Source organism: Pseudorasbora parva, chromosome 8, assembly GCF_024679245.1.
Source record: "Pseudorasbora parva isolate DD20220531a chromosome 8, ASM2467924v1, whole genome shotgun sequence".
NCBI classification, from domain to species: Eukaryota; Metazoa; Chordata; class Actinopteri; order Cypriniformes; family Gobionidae; genus Pseudorasbora; species Pseudorasbora parva.
In genome coordinates, this window is record NC_090179.1 from 26,795,149 (window position 1) to 26,813,664 (window position 18,516).

The 18,516-nt window shown below is 37.1% G+C and overlaps 1 protein-coding gene across 7 annotated transcripts in view; it reads left to right on the forward strand.

Moving 5' to 3' along the window:
- brip1 (BRCA1 interacting helicase 1) overlaps nucleotides 1-16,883 on the forward strand; it is an 85,408-nt gene extending 68,525 nt beyond the window's left edge. For 5 of the 7 annotated variants that reach the window (XM_067450571.1, XM_067450569.1, XM_067450570.1 and 2 more), the window contains one exon: nucleotides 16,729-16,826. Coding sequence is in view for 1 of the 7 variants with exons in the window: in XM_067450573.1 (XP_067306674.1) it covers nucleotides 16,729-16,842 (114 nt within the window). In the remaining 6 variants the exon portion in view is untranslated. Of the gene's footprint in view, nucleotides 1-16,728 lie in introns of all 7 variants that reach the window. The other 2 variants (XR_010906750.1, XM_067450573.1) reach the window with 2 other exon arrangements.
- The last annotated feature ends 1,633 nt before the right edge of the window (nucleotides 16,884-18,516 follow it).

Consider the following 18,516-nt stretch of genomic DNA (forward strand, 5'->3'; position numbering starts at 1 on the left):
ACCCAACAAAACATTGTTTTTGAGAGCACAGGAAAGTGCAGTGATGGGCTTTTTATTATCAATTATGTTTATAGGATTGAGGTCCTCTTATACTCGGCATCTTTCTGTTTGCTGAAAGCCAATCCACTCAGTTTCTGTTTGTCATTTTTTAATGAGTTTGTTTCAAAGGCATTTCCACTATAGTCAGATATGCACCTACAATATATATATATATATATATATATATATATATATATATATATATATATATATATATATATATATATATATATACTCTTCCGTTCAAATAAATTTTATGATGACCAAGGCTGTTCGTCAATGTTTACAATAATCAAAAATACAGTAAAAACGGTACAACTGCAAAATATTATTCCAATTCATAATTTATAATCATTTATATTTAAAATTAAATTTACTCCATTGATGGCAAAGCTAAATTCAGCATCATTACTCCAGTCTTTAGTGTCACATGATCCTTCAGAAATCATCCAATGTACTGATGAAATTTAATGAATAGAAAGTCCAAATTTCTTTGTGTGTGTGTGCGTGGGTGTGCCTGCGTGCGTGTGTGCGTGCCAAATGTCCCCATAAGGATAGTAAAACCTGAGATCACCTACATTGTGGGGAACAGCCAGCGGTCCCCACTTTTCAAAAGGCTTAAAAAATGCAGAATGTTTCCTGCGATGGGTAGGTTTAGGACCAGGGCCAGTTAAGGGGGATAGAAAATATGGTTTCTACATAAAAAACCATTACATCTATGGAGAGTCCCAACAAGAATAGTGCCAGACATGTATATGTATGTGTGTGTGTATATATATATATATATATATATATATATATATATATATATATATATATATATATATATATATATATATATATATATATATATATATATATATATATATATATATATATATATATATATATATATATATATACAAACATACATACACACACACACACTTTATTTACAGCAATTTATTCCTAATGGGCCTTCAGGGTTACATGAACCTTCAGAAATCATTCTAATATGCTGATTTGCTGCTCAGGAAACATTTATTATTATTATTATTATTATTATTATTATTATTATTATCAATGTTTAAAACAGATTTTGAAATAATTTCTTTTAGCATACTTTGATGAGTAGAAAGTCTTAAAAAAATTCTGCATTTGTCTAAAATATAAATATTTTGTAACATGTCATTACTTCACTTAATCAATGTATTAATGCATTCTTGCTGAATAAGTAAAGTATTATTATGCTTTCTTTAATTTCTTTAAAATACATTCATTCATTCATTGAATGCCAGTAGATGGCAGTATGCTCCACAGCATTGCAGTTCTGCCAGCATAATCTGGTTTATGTGCATAGGTTTATAATATTCTTACCCTGCATGCCTTTCTTAGTAACTTAGACAGCTAAAGATATCTTTAACAGCGGCAGTGGTTTAACCATGTCACAACAAAGATGCAGAACTGTCTTTGTTTGACACAAATATGTGCAAATAAGGTTCTGCACAACTGCCATTTATTGCCTCCTTTTCTGCTCAATCATCTCACACATGGTCATCGATTTAAGCTGTGATGTCAACCATACACCCTTGAACCTTTGAACTCCTCATAGCAGCTCACTGGCTCTGTGCTGCTGGTATGTTTTGACCAGCAGGGTCAGCACATCTTTGCTGTGTACAGCCTCAGAGGGCACATGCTTGGACTGGCTGAAGAACTTAGCTCTCCTAAAATCCCGAGAGGGGTTGTGTGACAACGATTCTGTCATCAAGTGATGAAGCCCTTGCAATCCTCTCTCATGCTTTCCTGTGTTAATGTTTGCGTTTATGCTATTAGCTCAGGCCAGGAGAGACAAGGAACTGCTATTAGAAAAGAGAACGTGTTGATAATTGCCATATGCATATCCTGCAGCACTCCTGAGCTGTATGTCTTTGTGAAGGCTGTTTGGAGAATTAGGAATGAGTCGGAGGCGTTAAAGCTTGGGATAATGAGAAGGCAAACAGGATTATTGACAGAGACACAAAGGGAGCTTTAGAGGTGTCTCCACCAGCTGTGTGAACGTGGTACACACTCCCAGTGCACTGGGAGGTACGTAAGATTAACACAGATACGGTTGAAGCTGTTAACCCTGTCGTGTTCGGACGGATGTTTTTAGAGCTACATCACTATCTTCATCGAGTCATATGACCCAGATATAACCGCTCCTCTCATTTTATGGTGCTTTATTTGAATGCGCCATCATTGTCTGTTAATTGGCTTTCATTCATGACCCACTTTTTGCCCGTGAGGCCTCAGCTTCCCCGTTGTGCATCTCCAGTCATGTGTCCAATTGTGCAGTGAAGGAGGAGGAGGGCCGCTGCATCCCTGAGTTTGCCGATTGGATCGTTGCGCCATCTCTAATTAGCTTCCTCTTTGGAAGTGCCAAGGTGTCACCGGACGTGCTCACTTTAGCCCATCATTCTTTTCCCCATCAGTAAATGTCTTCCCATTCCATTATTTTACATCTCATTTGATTGCAGACAGGGGGTGCTGTTCACCTAACACTTATGCACACCTCTTTATATTTATTCAAATTGATGAGCTTTCCTCTTTACGATTTGGGAGAGCCGTGCAAAGATTTACTTATCTCTAAGTGGATGATATTTAAGCTTGCCTATTTTCTTCACAAATGGTGCATGGACATCTGCTTCTGAATCTCTTCTGATAGAGTACCGGCTGTTCAAACTACTGGAAGCCTCCACCAATCAGCAATGCAAACACAAGCAAATATCTCTCTTTTGTATCAGGCAAATCATTTGTCTGTCCTAGCAGTTTTCACCAAAAATGCTTTGTGTACCAAGGAAAGCTATTGTGGTCTGGTGTACTTGGAAGGATTTTGGAGTTTTAAAGTGTGTAAGGGAAGATTATGAGGACGTCTTGCTGGAGAGGCAAGGAGAATGTAATGAAAGCACACATTACTGACCCCCCAAAACTAATTAAGTGTCTAAAACAACATGGTTTCCTAAGGGGGCTTGACTTGTTGTTTTAGAAGTGTTAGCTAACATCTTCTTGACAGCACACAGTGATCCTTCAGTGCCCATGTCTAGACCAGCATAACTTCTTAGGCCCCCAAATTCATGTCCTGGTATTTTAATCCTGATTATTATTGCAACAGGTTTTTAGTTTGTTCGTTTGTTTATTTGTTTTTGGGGTTTTTTGTGTACAGTTTTTAACATCCACATTTCAGTTTTTATATATATATATATATATATATATATATATATATATATATATATATATATATATATATATATATATTATATGCTTTAAAACTAAGTCAGTCAGCAGTAAGTTATTTGTCAATTCCTGCTCTCTCCTCATCTCCATCACTCCTTATTTTGCCCTGTCTCTTCTCCCTCCTAAAGCATTCAACAAAACATTGGGTAAATTTATAGTTAGAATATTTTTTTATAAATCACTTTCTAAGACGATTTCTAAGATTTGGCTTTTTTTTTATCATTCCCAATATGTACACATTGATTATTAAACTTATGCGTTAGGCCTACTTGAAGAAAACCAATTCATTTAAGGTCCCGTTCTTCGCGATTCCATCTTTCAAACTTTAGTTAGTGTGTAATGTTGCTGTTAGAGCATAAATAATACCTGTAAAATTATAAAGCTCAAAGTTCAATGCCAAGTGAGATATTTTATTTAACAGAAGTTCCCTTTCAAAGCCTACAGCGAACGGCCGGTTTGGACTACAGCAGGAAGTGCAGGGATGTAATGACATCACTAGAACCGTTTGTTGACTAACCCTCCGCCCACAAGAACACGCAAAAAAGAACGGGAGGAATCGCGAAGAACGGGACCTTTAAAGGGTTAGTTCACCCAAAAATGAAATTGATGTCATTAATGACTCACCCTAATGTTGTTCCACACCCGTAAGACCTCCGTTTATCTTCAGAACACAGTTTAAGATATTTTATATTTTAGTCCCAAAGCATATGCAGTCAATGCACACTTTACTGTCCATGTCCAGAAAGGGAATAAAAACATCATCAAAGTAGTCCATATGTGACATCAGTTGGTTGATTAGAATCTCTTGAAGCATCGAAAATACATATTGGTCCAAAAATAACAAAAGCTATGTCTTTATTAAGACGTAGATAAGACATAAAAGATACTATCGATCGCCACTTACACTAAATAAGTGCAGAATCATTCTTGCATTTTGTTGTTTCCCCTTGTTATTTATTATTTCTTTTTATGTTATTGACGTTTTAATCAGGCTACTTATCCCGTCAGGCTAAATAAAATTCTCTTTCACGTTCTCCTTCAAAAAGTGCACTTGTCCCGAACAAGTGTTAATGTCGAACCCTTGATATTATAATGATGAATATATATTTAAAATATATAATATTTTGTATGTTAATTATACACAGTACACACGCATATATTATGTAGACACAAACTTTTATTTTGGATGCGATTAATCGATTGCCCAGCACTAGTTTAAATTTAACTACACTTTTACAGTGAGTTATACTTATATTTTCTGGTAAACAAAATGTATTAAATAAATTGTAATCAGATGTAATTCAAAAAGTATCCTTTTTTCACCATAAATTTTAAAGAGACTTGCAATAATTGTATTGAATTATTTCACTTTTATTTATTTAAACATATTTTAAAAGTTACTTTTTGTAAAATCACTTGCATTTTTCTGTAGTATATTATAGATTTTATTATGTACAGTTTAATTTTTCACTGTGTAAACTTATATGAACGTATAACTTATCATATGTGTATGATAAAAGTGATACAGTAAAAACCTAATAATTGGTAATATCTTTTCTATGAAAATGACAATACTTTTTTTACAATCTGTTTTGTAATAAAAATGAGCCTCAACATCCCAGTTTATTAGTGACAGTAGAGGTGAGATCAGGACCTGATCAGGAGATCAGGTGTTTCCTTCACACGATAAGGCATGTTTGCTTGTCTTTGATTTTCAACAGCAAACATTTATTGTTTTTCTGATGACAAAGGAATAAAAATTATTTTGAGTCACGCAATTCCATGTCATGGATGTCTCCTCCTCTGCTGCGCTCTGAACAATAGCCTATGGCTTGATAACTCCACTTAATCTTGATCAAGAACACAAATTTAATTGCTGACAGTCAATATTTACCTGACTAACAGTTGAGCCACTTTAAAACGTGAAGTTTAGAGTGATGTTTTATATTAGCAATCAGATTGCTAATGGCAGTGAGGGTGTTACTGCTAAAGAACAGAGAAAGCCTAAGGATTCTTCTTCTCACACATGCTGTCACTTGAACAAAAGAGTTGTGTGCTCTCTCACTCTTGTGCTCACAGCGCATAAACAAACACACAGCACAAAGACCAATAGGGGCAGAAGCTATGAGAGTAATCCAAAGAGCAAACAAGGGTGGGGAGCAGGGAGACATGAGTGTAGCTGTGAGTTTGGGGAGAGGCTAGAAATGTATGTTCCTACAGGCTTCACCAAGCCTATATCTAGTCAGATTTTTTTTAAATTCAGGCTTCACCAAGAGTTTTTTCCAGGTCAACGTTTGTTTGACTGATTTAGATGAACACCATTAATAAACAGTTAATTTTGTGTCAATATTTCCTTCTCACTATTAAGCACAAGATAAATATGAATAAGTGATTAATTGCAGAGACTGCCGCCTGTCACTAACTACTTGTAATACTATTAATACTTTTTTCTCACGAAGAGGGACTAAGAGTGTTTATACTATCTCAGTGTCATTCATCCATTTTCAACAGATTACATGATGCTTTCATTTATAAATGATTGTTTTTACAGGAATATTTCTGGTTCATATGGTAATAACTGTCCTCCGTGCACTTGTTCTCAAGGTAAAAGCTTCAACAAGCTAAAACTGACCACTGATGGATTTATTATTTATAGATTTGTGTGTGCTTTGAGTTCACAACATGCTTTTTCAATCATCGTTGTGCACAAACAGATCGTTTGTCATGCATGTTTAGGGCACTGACAGGATGTCAACTAAGCCTGCACTTTAGACACTCTGTGCTAGTCCACTCTTGTGACACAAGGATGTTTTCTGGTTCAATCCGGATGAGAATGAAGAATTGAAAGAGACAAGCTGTTGCGTCAGTTGGGGGATAGAGCAACTTGTTCCTGCCCTTTAGCTAATTTATAAACGAATCACATTGGCATATAGAATGTGACCTAAAAGAACAAGTGATGCATTTTGTGTCATTGTTGTCACACATTTGCACTAGAGCTTTTAAATATAAGAATGAGCGTTTAGTGTTCTGAGCTGTTATGTTTTACTTGATGAATAAGCTGGGATGTCTCTTTGTAGCAGCAAACATGGTGTCGTGGAGGTCATGGGGATGTTGTTCATGGTTGTTTGATTATTAAACTGCTGTATACGACTTTGCTTCAATGACCACTACTTTACAGAAAGACTACCTTGACTCTTGTTTTGGCAATGTTAACTGGCTAACTCACCTGATGGCTTATGAAAGCCAATCCACCCTTTTTAAATGGATGGACACAGCTGTACCCAAGCCCATGCAAATAAGCAAAATGTGTCAACCAGCCACTGTGCATTCAGTAAGTAATGCTGTTTAAAGCTACACTGTGTACTTTTTTTAGTTTATATAGCTAAACACACTTAGTTCTTTCAAAAATATATGTGCTCATTAATGTATATTTACTTCTTTCAAGTAATAAAGTATTCTCATAAGTTTATAATATGCCATTGAAAATACATACGGGTGAGGGGTTCGAATGCTGGTCGCCATGTTGCCCCTCCATCTTGAAAGTACATTAGCCCAAGAGGGACATACCCGTAAATTCAAGCTTCGCTTTTCGCGTTTTAACACTCAATGGCAGTCATGAACGAGGTCGAACTGGAAGCCATGTTAATCTTGGACTAAATCGGCCACCGTAGGAGTTGAATTGAGAGGAACAGAAACTAATATTCACTGGATTGTCATATACCTTTACACCGCTAGATGGGGGAAAACATCACACAGTGTAGCTTTAAAGAGATGAGGAATAAGCTAGCTAAGCAATATAGACTCTGGTGTGGGCCGTTGTTCCATGATTTTTATATTTTGTAACCAATGATTGTGAATTAATAATATTGTAATGCAACATGAATAAAACATGTTTTTTTATGGGATAGTATTCCATTGTTACAGATTGCATTGATTATGTGTATGTGTCTAACAGAACATACCTTAGCACTGTCACAGCCTGGAGAATCACATTGCAATTCAGGATCAGAACAGATCAGATCAGACATGTAATGTTATGGGCCAGGGGGCTCGCAAAGCCCAACGTCCCAGGACTGTGTTTTCCAGACGGGCTACTAAAACGTAAGCACGTCGGCAGGTCGGTGAATCTTAAATAGTGAAATAACATTCATTTCTTGATCTTTTGGTCACTCTGACTTGATATTTTAAGGGTCACATTCTCAGTTGTTCTCAATACGTGTCTGTCTCAGATTTCTAACCACACTGTACCTAACCTGACATGCCTTGTATTGTTGGAATTTGTCTGAAAAATGACAAGATATAGACATGAACCATAAACAAAGGTCACTAAGAGTATAACCTCTTTGAGAACTGACAGTATGACCTTAATAAATGTGGTTTCAGCATGTAAGAATGTTTTCAATGTTGGGTCAGTGATATGGAAACAGTGCCTAATTGGAGAGGAAAAACAACGTAGTTAGCGTGTCTATTAGAAGTAAAGAAATGTATCCAACTACTGTTTAAACCAGCAGGAATTTACAAGGAAAGTTGGAAACTAAAGACCATGTGAAAAAACATGTTATTATGCTGTATGCATTCCTGTTTGCTCGCTGTCACTCTCACTCTGTAGTGTTTTTTGCTTGAATAAGTGGGTGTTATTTCTTTTGTCCTAAGAGTCTTTGTTAATTAATGGTGAAGAGGTTGTGTAATTGGATTTCCTTGTCATTTGTCTATGCAAAGGGTTGACATAATGCTGTTTATTTAGCTTAGATGGTTTGTCTTATGCCATGTCAATGATGAAATATACTGACACATTGAAGTTCAGTTTCACTTTCAGAAGTAAGTGTCATGGTTGATTTCACTACTAAGTAACATTCTTCTTTAGGGAGGAATGTGTTTTCATGCTTTCTTCAGCCTGTCAAAGGGTCAGATTTTCTATAAGATATGGAAGCATGTTGGCAAAACATGTCACATTTGATGCAATATTAACCTCTTAACCTCTTATGGAAAGTTATTTTTTTTAACACTTTATCATTTTATCACTCTTCGTTGAGTTGAAGTGGTACCATACCTTATCATATGTGCATATTTCATATATTGTCTTTTAAAAATATTTATATTTTTAAATAAAATGAATCATTTATATGCAAATTGTTTATCCGTCCAGAATTCCCTCCACGTGTTAGTTAAAGGGTTAGTTCACCCAAAAATGAAATTGATGTCATTAATTACTCACCCTAATGTCCTGCCACACCCGTAAGACCTCCGTTCATCTTCAGAACACAGTTTAAGATATTGTAGATTTAGTCCGAGAGCGTATCTAAGTGTATGCACACTATACTGTCCATGTCCAGAAAGAGAATAAAAACATCATCAAAGTAGTCCATATGTGACATCAGTTGGTTAGTTAGAATCTCTTGAAGCATCAAAAATACATTTTGGTCAAAAAAAACTAAACAAAACTATGACTTTATTCAGCATTGTCTTCTCTTCCCTGTTTTTTTTTTCCAAACCTTAAATAAAGATTCAAATGGTCATGAATCAGCGTATTGATTCATGATTAGGATCGCCAATGTAACGGTTTGACAGTTTGACGAATCAATACGCTGATTCATGACCGTTTGAATCTTTATTTAAGGTTTGAAAACAAACACGGAAGAGAAGACGATGCTGAATAAAGTCGTAGTTTTTGTTATTTTTGGACCAAAATGTATTTTCGATGCTTCAAGAGATTCTAATTAACTAACTGATGTCACATATGGACTACTTTGATGATGTTTTTATTCCCTTTCTGGACATGGACAGTATAGTGTGCATACACTTGGATATGCTCTCTGTAACATTAGGGTTTAGAACACTCATCAATGACAATAGTCATCAATTACATAAATTTCATTTTTAGGCGAACTAACCCGTTAAGAATGGCATGCTTTGGCCCTAAATTTATTAATATGGTTAAGATGCTTTATAGCCACCCAACAGCGGCCATTCAGACCAATGGTGAGATCTCGACTCTGTTCCCCTTGGGGCGGGGCACGAGACAGGGCTGCCCACTGTCTCCCCTCTTATTTGCTCTAGCAATAGAGCCATTAGCTATTGCAATTCGCTCACATGATGTCATTGGTGGATTTACAATCCACCAATCTCAGCATGTAATCTCACTATACGCGGACGATATCATGCTGTATTTGACCAATGTAGACACATCTATACCAGCCTTAACAGCTCTATTACAGGATTATGGGAACATATCTGGTTATAAAATTAATATGAATAAGAGTGTTTCTATGCCAATTAATATAGCTGCTACTCGATTGCCTCGTACAAATTTCCCCTTTGCTTGGAATATAGATAAGTTTCAGTATTTAGGATTACAAATACCCAGAGATCTGTCTCAGCTTTACAATCTAAACTATTATCCTCTGCTTAAAAGTGTAGAAATGGACTTAGATAGATGGAAATCTCTTCCTATTTCGTTGATTGGCAGAGTAAATTCCATCAAAATGACTGTTCTACCAAAATTTTTATATCTGTTTCAGGCACTCCCTCCTGTGTTGCCAAAGTCTTTTTTTAAGGACCTCCACAGAATCATCTCAAGGTTCTTATGGAAAGGGAAAGTACCGCGGGTCAAGCTAAATTCACTATTTATGACATTCCGAAAAGGAGGACTCAAGTTGCCTAACTTTTATCTATATTACTGTGCAGCTCAGCTGCGTTCGGTGTGGATTTGGCGATCAAATTGCATTTCTCCCCCTGCCTGGCGACAAATAGAGGAAGTACAAATACAAGGCATAGCTCTCGCTGCAATACCTTTTGTTCCTATAAATTGCGTAAAGAGATTGACTTCTAATCCACTGATTGTTGGTACTTGTAAAATTTTCGCAGACCTAAGAAAAAAGACAAACTGCGAACAGACTTTGTTCAGATCCACTGCATTTCATTATAATCTTTTCCTACCCCCAGCTCTTAAAGACGGCATAACCAAACAGTGGTACGAGTGTGGTATTCAAACTTTCGGTAAGCTTTATGAGGGGGATACACTCATGTCCTTCGAGCAGCTACAACAAAATTTTTACTTCCCCCCTAAATTTTTCTTTAAATACCTTCAAATCCGACATTACATTCAGACTCAGCAAGGTGGCCGTTTATCAGACCTCTCCCTTTCCCCTCTGGAGGCAATCCTATCTGGAAAAACAGACCATAAGAGTCTTGTCTCATTTATCTATGGCAAGCTGTCCCAGCTGACTGCTAATAATCTTTGCAATGTTAAATCTAAATGGGAAAAAGACCTGGAATGCACGTTTGATGAAGAGGATTGGGAAATCATATGTAAGAATGCTCAGACTTTGTCTCTTAACAGTCGTCATAAACTCATCCAATTTAATGTAATCCATAGAGTCTACTATACTCCAGTAAGACTACACACTTTTAAAAGTACCTACTCAGAGCTCTGTCCTAGATGTAAAGATGACAGAGGGACTCTTTTACACATGCTGTGGTCGTGCCCTATCCTAGAGGGATACTGGGATGGGGTCTTGGAGATCATTAGTAAAGTTGTTGGCAATAATATACCCAGGGAGCCCAGGCTTACCCTATTAGGGGACACTTCTTTGCTGGATAAGCAAAAGGGTTTCAGTTTGAGGTTTGTTAGATTAGCTCTTTTAGCAGCTGTAAAGTGTGTAACATTGAGGTGGAAGGATCCTAATCCTCCGTCGTCTTCTATGTGGACTACAGAAGTATCATCCTATGTACCACTGGAAAAAATAGCATTTCGTTTGAAGAAACGTCAAGATTTGTTTGTAAAACATTGGGGCAACTTTCTCTCGTATCTTGGTATAACAACAGGACAAAGTACTTAAATTTCAAACAACTTTCCATGTCTTTTGTTCAGTGTGTCTATGGTTTATTTGTGGCACTGGGTGGGGATTGGGGTATGTTATAGGGTTTTGTACAAGGGAAGATCTGTACAGTCTATCCTGTATTTTGTACTGAAATGTAATATTAAAACCCAATAAATACAATGTTAAAAAAAAAAATTAAAAAAAAAAGAATGGCATGCTGAATAATTCTCTACTTGTTAATTAGCCAAAATAGTTTTTTAGCTAGTTACCTGACCATACTGCCCCAGTACAAATACCCTTTGATTTTTGTCTCATTGTTTTTAACATGATTTGAACACCCAGAACATCTAAGAGAAGCTACCAGCTGCAGAAACAGAATCCAGACTGTCTTTTTGTGTTTGTTACAAAGTAATCAGCTGTGCTGTCTTGGGTGGCAGACAGTTATCTGTGCCATCAGAGAACATTCTGTAAACTGGCATTTCATTCGCATTGCTGATTCCACTCCCTGCAGCATATTTGCCTTTTCATACAGCCATCTGATGTTTTACACTTCTAAAAAGTCTTCAGAGGTACTGTATTTTGTAAAATTAGTAAAAAAAGAAGGGGAAAAAAAGAAAGAAAGTTAGATCTTCTGGTCTTATTTCCCTGTCTGTTTACATATATATTATACTAAGCAACTGCCTGTAAATAGAGGTCTTCATGAATTGGGGAAAAGCTTCCATCAGGAAGCATTTGAGACTACTTGTAACCAACCATGTTGTTTTAGACACTAAATTATCATAATTATAATTATCTTCATAACAAGGCATATCTACCCAGCCAATTATGTTCTTTTTTGTATGTGGCTGTTTTTCATTAAGTCAGCGAGAACTTGGATTTTTTCTTTTAACTATAATTATGCCCATTGAAGTGCAGCATTTTAGGAGACGTGTGGGCAACTGAAGCAGTTGAGCAGTTTAAGAAATAATGAACTGAATAGCACTTATTATAAACATGTTTGTGACAGAGAATTTTTTTGCTTTTAAGCCTTTTCCAACTTAATTAGAGTGGTCTTACCCTGGCAGCTTTGTTTGTGTAGCCCTTCTACTTAAATACAGCCACCGACCATACTGAATTTGAGACCTATTGAGCTATAGAAGCATTAGAAAGATAATGTGTACACTGGCACTTATCATGACAGAGACAGCATGACCTGACTCTAATCTTGTGACCTTTCGTGCGTTCTTCACATACCCACCATTCCTGCAGTGTTTCAGTGGTGTCCAAGCACAACAGGTAAAAGGTGCATCACCCTTCATTCCGAGCCTAAGTGCAGACGTCTGTGTGAATTGACACTTTATCGGTTTTGCTTGGCTGCTCAACAAAGGTAGAAACATTTGATGCAGGTGTAATATAGTGTGCTTCCCTTATCCTCTGAATGTTACCTGTATTTATAATCTTACCTTGTTTTCCCCTTGTTACATCTATAAGGGAGTCAAAACTGAAATTGAGGGCATAAAAAGGGCACCTCCAAAAGACTGACCAGAAAATCCTCAGATGAGATTCAGGTTTGATGTTGAACATTAATGTCTCAGAAAACACTGGCTTTGAGAAATGAGTAAATATCAGTTTAACTAGTGAGTGAATAGCACTTTAACTGTACTTTATTGTATTCAATTCCATTCGTTTTTATGATATAGAAAAAAAGGAATTAATCCTGTGACATTTAGAGCATGTGATTTTCCTGTTCCTGTTTCTCCACAGACCAAGATTTTAGTTAGCTTGTCAACATAAAGCAGTAAACACCTGTTCTGTCCAAGTTGCCATATCAGCTCAGAACAGCTTTATGTAAGCCAGCAAGGATGAGCTTGAAATCACCTGTAAAGACTCGTTGAGCCTTAACTGAGGACCTTAATCCTCTAGTTTGCCTTCCATCTCAGGCTTAGGGCACTTACAGCGCCACAAGTTGGCATCGGTTTTGGCCAGTGGCCCCTGGAAAGTCCATTGTCCTTTGGCAAATTCAAATTTTGTTTTGTGCTCAACTCATACTCTTAATCTCCCAGTTTTTTATATACAGGCATTGAAGATAATTTTGTACATTGAGACATCTAGTCTCTATTGTTTTTGAAAGAATGTTAGAAATTGCTATCTGTAATGAGTATCTAATGCCATTTTATGCTAAATGTTGTGCTAAGAGTTTCTCTGCCATAATTAACTAGTTTAGTATATGTAATATAAGATTTTATTTCCATAATGGTCTATCTGAATAATTTTTATTTGCACTCTGCATCTACTTAGATTCCAGAACATAGTCCTTGCTCCATTTTTTAGTTAGATTTGGTGACAAAACTGTTTGCATATGCTGCTGTCCTGAACCTGTGAGTTTTCTAGTAAGCCCACAAGTGGACGTGGCAGATGACTCACAAATACAATCTGCTTTAGTTTTATTTTTATCTGCCCAGTGTATCTGGCTAATTAGCATTACAGGCTTTGCTTGGCAAAGTGTGTAAAATGACAAACAAGGTTGTATTGTGCTCCTCCTCCTTCTCCTTTAGCCAGGTAATCACTTTTCGAAAGTCTTATCTCCTCTGCCTGCTCTGTCAGTCACTGGTGGCCTGATCTTCCGTAAGCTGTATTTGTCAAACTAAACACTTGATCTGTGCGCAGGCATTAACCGGAGGTGAGGTCTCTGGAGGCAGAGAATCTCCATTGGGTTTAAAAGAGGACAAATTAATTAGCCTGAGGCTTTGCAGTTGCTTTTTCCAGGCTAATCCCAAATCTTACCTCGCAGTCTATGGGATTGCCAACCTCTCCTGGCATTAAAGTGACAAAAGAGATTCTGGAAGACACAATCCTCTGTTTCTGACATTATTTACTCCCCGTCATCTTGTTCCAAACCTGTATTACTTACTTTCTTCTGCGTAACAAAATAACATTCTGAAGAATGTTTTGCCTATTTTTGTCAGTTCAATGAAAGACATTGGGGCCCAAAACAGCATTGGATCCCAGTTTTCAAATTTGGATGAAGTATCCACTTAAACTTAACCTTTCATTTGCACTTTATTATGGATAGTCTTTGACTTTAAAGATTGTTAGCCACATAAACACTTATTAAATTATGATTTTAGAGAAAAGTTATGATTATTTCTCTAATACCTCCATGGTTCTGCAGTAACAGTGTTCAGCCAGTAGAGGGGATTGGCACTCTAGATGGTTGAAAACTGGCAGCCATTCTCCTCTCCTTATACACAATACCATGTCTACTTGAATAGACCTGTCCCTATTCATTAAAGCAAAGTACTATCCACTCCAGACAGCCCCTGTTGAGTCTTTTCTGTCAAGTCTTGACTTCATTCATTTGTTATTTTGGTCAAATAAACTGAATATGTGCTGTAGTAACAGAACTAGTACAAGTGAGGTAAGCATAAACAGTGCCTCAAGCTTAAACAAATTGGTTTTCCACTTCCTTAAATGACTAATGCCTTTAAAGGAGTGCTGATGTGGGAGTCAAAGACTTGTGGAAGGAAGGAATCCGCTGTTGTAAACTCAATCTCATCACTAAGATGCAATGTACTCAAGGAGGTCCTCTCAAGACCAAATGCTACACCTTACCCTCCAAAAAAAAAACAATGCCTAATTGTGGTCATGTGATTGCAGAATCTGATCTCTTTCCTTTGACCTATAAAGTTGCTCTACTGCAAATAAAATACAGAGGTAGGCTGACTCGTTTACTTTAATCATTGATTGGTTGCTGCAAAACCCCTCTCGTTGGTTGGTTTATTCAGTGTAACACTTCCTTCATTCCCTCGTTCTTGTGCACACACTCTAGGATGCCGTGTTAAGATTGGAGGCTTGTGAAAGGGGCAGCTCTTGGTGTATTAACATCTGATTGGTTGTCTAGACCCAACAAATACTGTTGAGAGCGAAGAGGTGGAGTATTGAAGTGCACGGAAGCATATCACGCATTCAAACACTTATTTGCCATCCAGAACTCGCTCTTTCCTTTACTACACACGCACAGGCTCGCATGCTAAACAATTAGATAAATGTGATGAAACAATGAGGTAATGTGAAGTCTATGCATATGGAGTCCTCAAATCTAACCCCAACAGTTTTTATGATCCTGGTTTCATCATATCCTGCTTTGTCTTTTTATTTCAGTGAAGAATGCATTTGGATACGGATCAACATTGTTCACTTTGTGAAGCACTGTTGTGATTGGTTAAACAGCCTTTTATAAAAAATTAGCCTTAAATTTAAGCTTGTTTGTTGTCTGTGTTCTTCTGCCATCATGGCACACTATATATCAGACTCACAAGCCTTCATATAATCCGATGGATAAAAGATTAATCCATCCACCATTTCTTTAGCAAACTCTAATCCGCAGTATGTATATAATACAATTATTAATTTTTATTGGTCCTTTTATCCAAAGCCACTCAGTAATGTCGGACCCCAATTTTCTACAGTTGGGTTTGTGTTTTATTGGAGTCGACCAGATGTACCTTTTGATCAAGGGATGCCGCCTTGAGTTGGACCTCTGAATCTCCCAATTTGGCCCTCCTCCCGAAGCCCACCCTCTTGTGTAAGATCAGTCAACCCCCCTCCATTCCAATGCAGCAAGACCACAAACAACTCCAGCTTGAGGGATTATGATTTTGTTTTTATTCCAAAATCACTGAAAGTGCAAAAAGCAACTTAGCATAGACTTGACAGCATTTATGTCTGCTGCAATGGGCAGGTGAGGAAAAAAAAGGACTCCATGTGGTGCCCCTCCCATTTCAGTCGCCCCCTTTTTTTCATCCCGAGAGTGTTGGCGGGGCCCACTGAATGCAAAGCTGTCCGGTCGCCCCAGCGGATCTGGCCGCATGTGGATCGAATCAGAATTATCCACTAATTGACTATTTACTGGGCTCCAGAAAGGCCATAATGGACTTGATATTAAATCTCCTCAAAGTATTTAAAGTGTGCTTCTGAGTGCTCCTTCGAAGAGCCGATTCCAACATTTTACAAGGAAGAGTGACTTAAGCTGCTGGGTCAGAGAGTTGCCTTGCCAAGGCGGCTCTCAGAAGGGATTTAGGGACGACAGTGGGAAGCTGCAAGTGGAGGGCAAGGGAGATCTCCTCCAATGAGTTCCAGATGCCCCTCAGTTCCAACTTAGATAGATACTACAAGCTGGAGTATTCTATGTGAGGCTTAAACCTGGCTCTATTTTAATGGAGATAGACGGCTTTTTATGTGGAAAGTTAAATCGCATGAATCTTATAGGTCCAGTTTGTCTTTTTATGTGCTACCAAAGCTTTGGTTTGAAAAAAAAGGCCGGCTAAGTTTTGATCAGATGACAATGAGGGCTCTTTTTAAGTGATCCTAGATTTATCAGATGGGATTTGGTAAAGGAGCGTTTCAGTTTTTAAAAGCATATTAAAATACCAAATGACACTTCCTGTACTTGAACCCAGTCAAAAGCAGAACCATACACCATTGAAGTTATGTATAATATAATTTACTTCATGCTCATGTGTCCCATTGTATACTATTGGCACTTTATGGGATTCATTCTTAGATGTTGTATCACTAATGTAAATCAAACTTTTCAAAGACCCAGAATCTGATGTTCTCATTTCCTCCCTTGCCTTAGATCTGCTTGGTTTCATCAGCAGTTGAGGTCTTCTCTACAATCAATACCCTGGGACCCATTCAGAGGGATCAACTCCATTCCCCATTTGTCTTTAAATGTCCCTTTTATTTTTAGCACAAAAAGGTAATATTTTTTGTTATGACTGTTTTCCCTTATGTTCTTAAAAAAACCTGCATTATACAAATCAACTAAATTTTACTTGTTTGTAGTTAAATAAAGTTTAAAAAAATCCAATCACCTAGCACTTCTGTTTATCAGTGAACCTTAGATTAAAACAGACACTGTTATCTAATGTGACTTTAAAGAAGTCCTCAGGTCTTTACATGTGAAAACATTATAGCCTATAAAGCGTACATTCAGTATAGCATAAAAATTCTTGCATATTTCTGGATGCATCGTTATACAATTTATTATCTTTGTTATGGCTGATAACTGATATATTAAAATTAACATTATTTTGTAATTATTCCTAAATAATTATTTCAATCTGGTTATGAGTGACAGCTAGACAAAAAGTCAAATGTACTTCATTAACACAACCAAAAAAATCAACCCACAGTTCACAAAAACCACACCTGGAATTTTACCATGTTTCAATCCTTCAGGATGAGACATTAAACCGAGGTCCTGACTCTCTATGGTCATTAAAAATCTCGTTATATCCTTCGGAAAAAGAGTAGGGGTGTAACCCCAAACCCCAAACCCCCATCCTTGCCAAATTTGCCTATTGGTCTCTGTCCATAATTGCCTACTAATAATCCCCATATATCGATTGGCTTCATCACTCAGGGCGCGTCTCAATCAGCTTCCTAGTTCAGTAGTGAGGAAACTGATGAGTGAGTCAGCCCATTGGTTTATGTCCTAAGCAGTGCCTGCCTGCCCCCCCCCCCCCCCCCCCCCCCTATTTAGTTGCTATGGTCTGTTCAAACTGGAGGTCTTGGAAATGATGCTACATAATTTCATCATGGGAGACTAAAAAGGTACAGGTCATTCAACATGTGCAAATAACTGAAATATCTATGGAGAAAATGTGTTACATGCTCAATTAACTGTCAAACAAAAGAGTTACATATATGCACCACTATAGATGTTCCCTTAACACATCCTGTTTTCTTTCATTAGAACTAAAGTACTTACCAGTGATACCCCATCCTTTTTTAATTTGACTTGTGGCTGCCTGCCCACGAAGGCTGTTTTACATTGTCGATTTCTTAAGGATTTTCCAACCCAGCCAATGATGCTAAACTCTGTTTTGCACTATTCTTCTCTTAATGATCATTCTTTAGGCTTCCATCTGGTTGCAAGGAGCTTTTCTGATGTCCCATTGCACTAATTGAACAAACTTAAACAATGATTTGGTGCCAAACGCATAACTCAAACATTTCGCTTCTAGCACATATTGTTCAATCCATTTCCAGATACAGTCCAGCAAAAATGGAGAGAAAGTATAGGAGCCAATCCAAGACAACTTAGATGATTTTTCAAAGGTATTTTCTCAGTGAGTTTTAATTTGAGCTGTAGGTCTGATCTGCATTTAGTTTTTTAGTTTTTTGCCACAAATATAATTTTTATAATTTGATTATGAAAAGGTGTTATAATATTTAATAACTTCATTGTTGTGATTGCATTACAACGATATAGTAGCAATTGAATATCATCAGTACATTAGCCATTCCAAATAAATGTAATATATACAATAGAAAAATACATTTTTGTTTAAAACTTTATTGCAGTATTAGGAAATAATAAGGATCACCCAGTAAATAACTCCAACCAGTCTTTGGCACA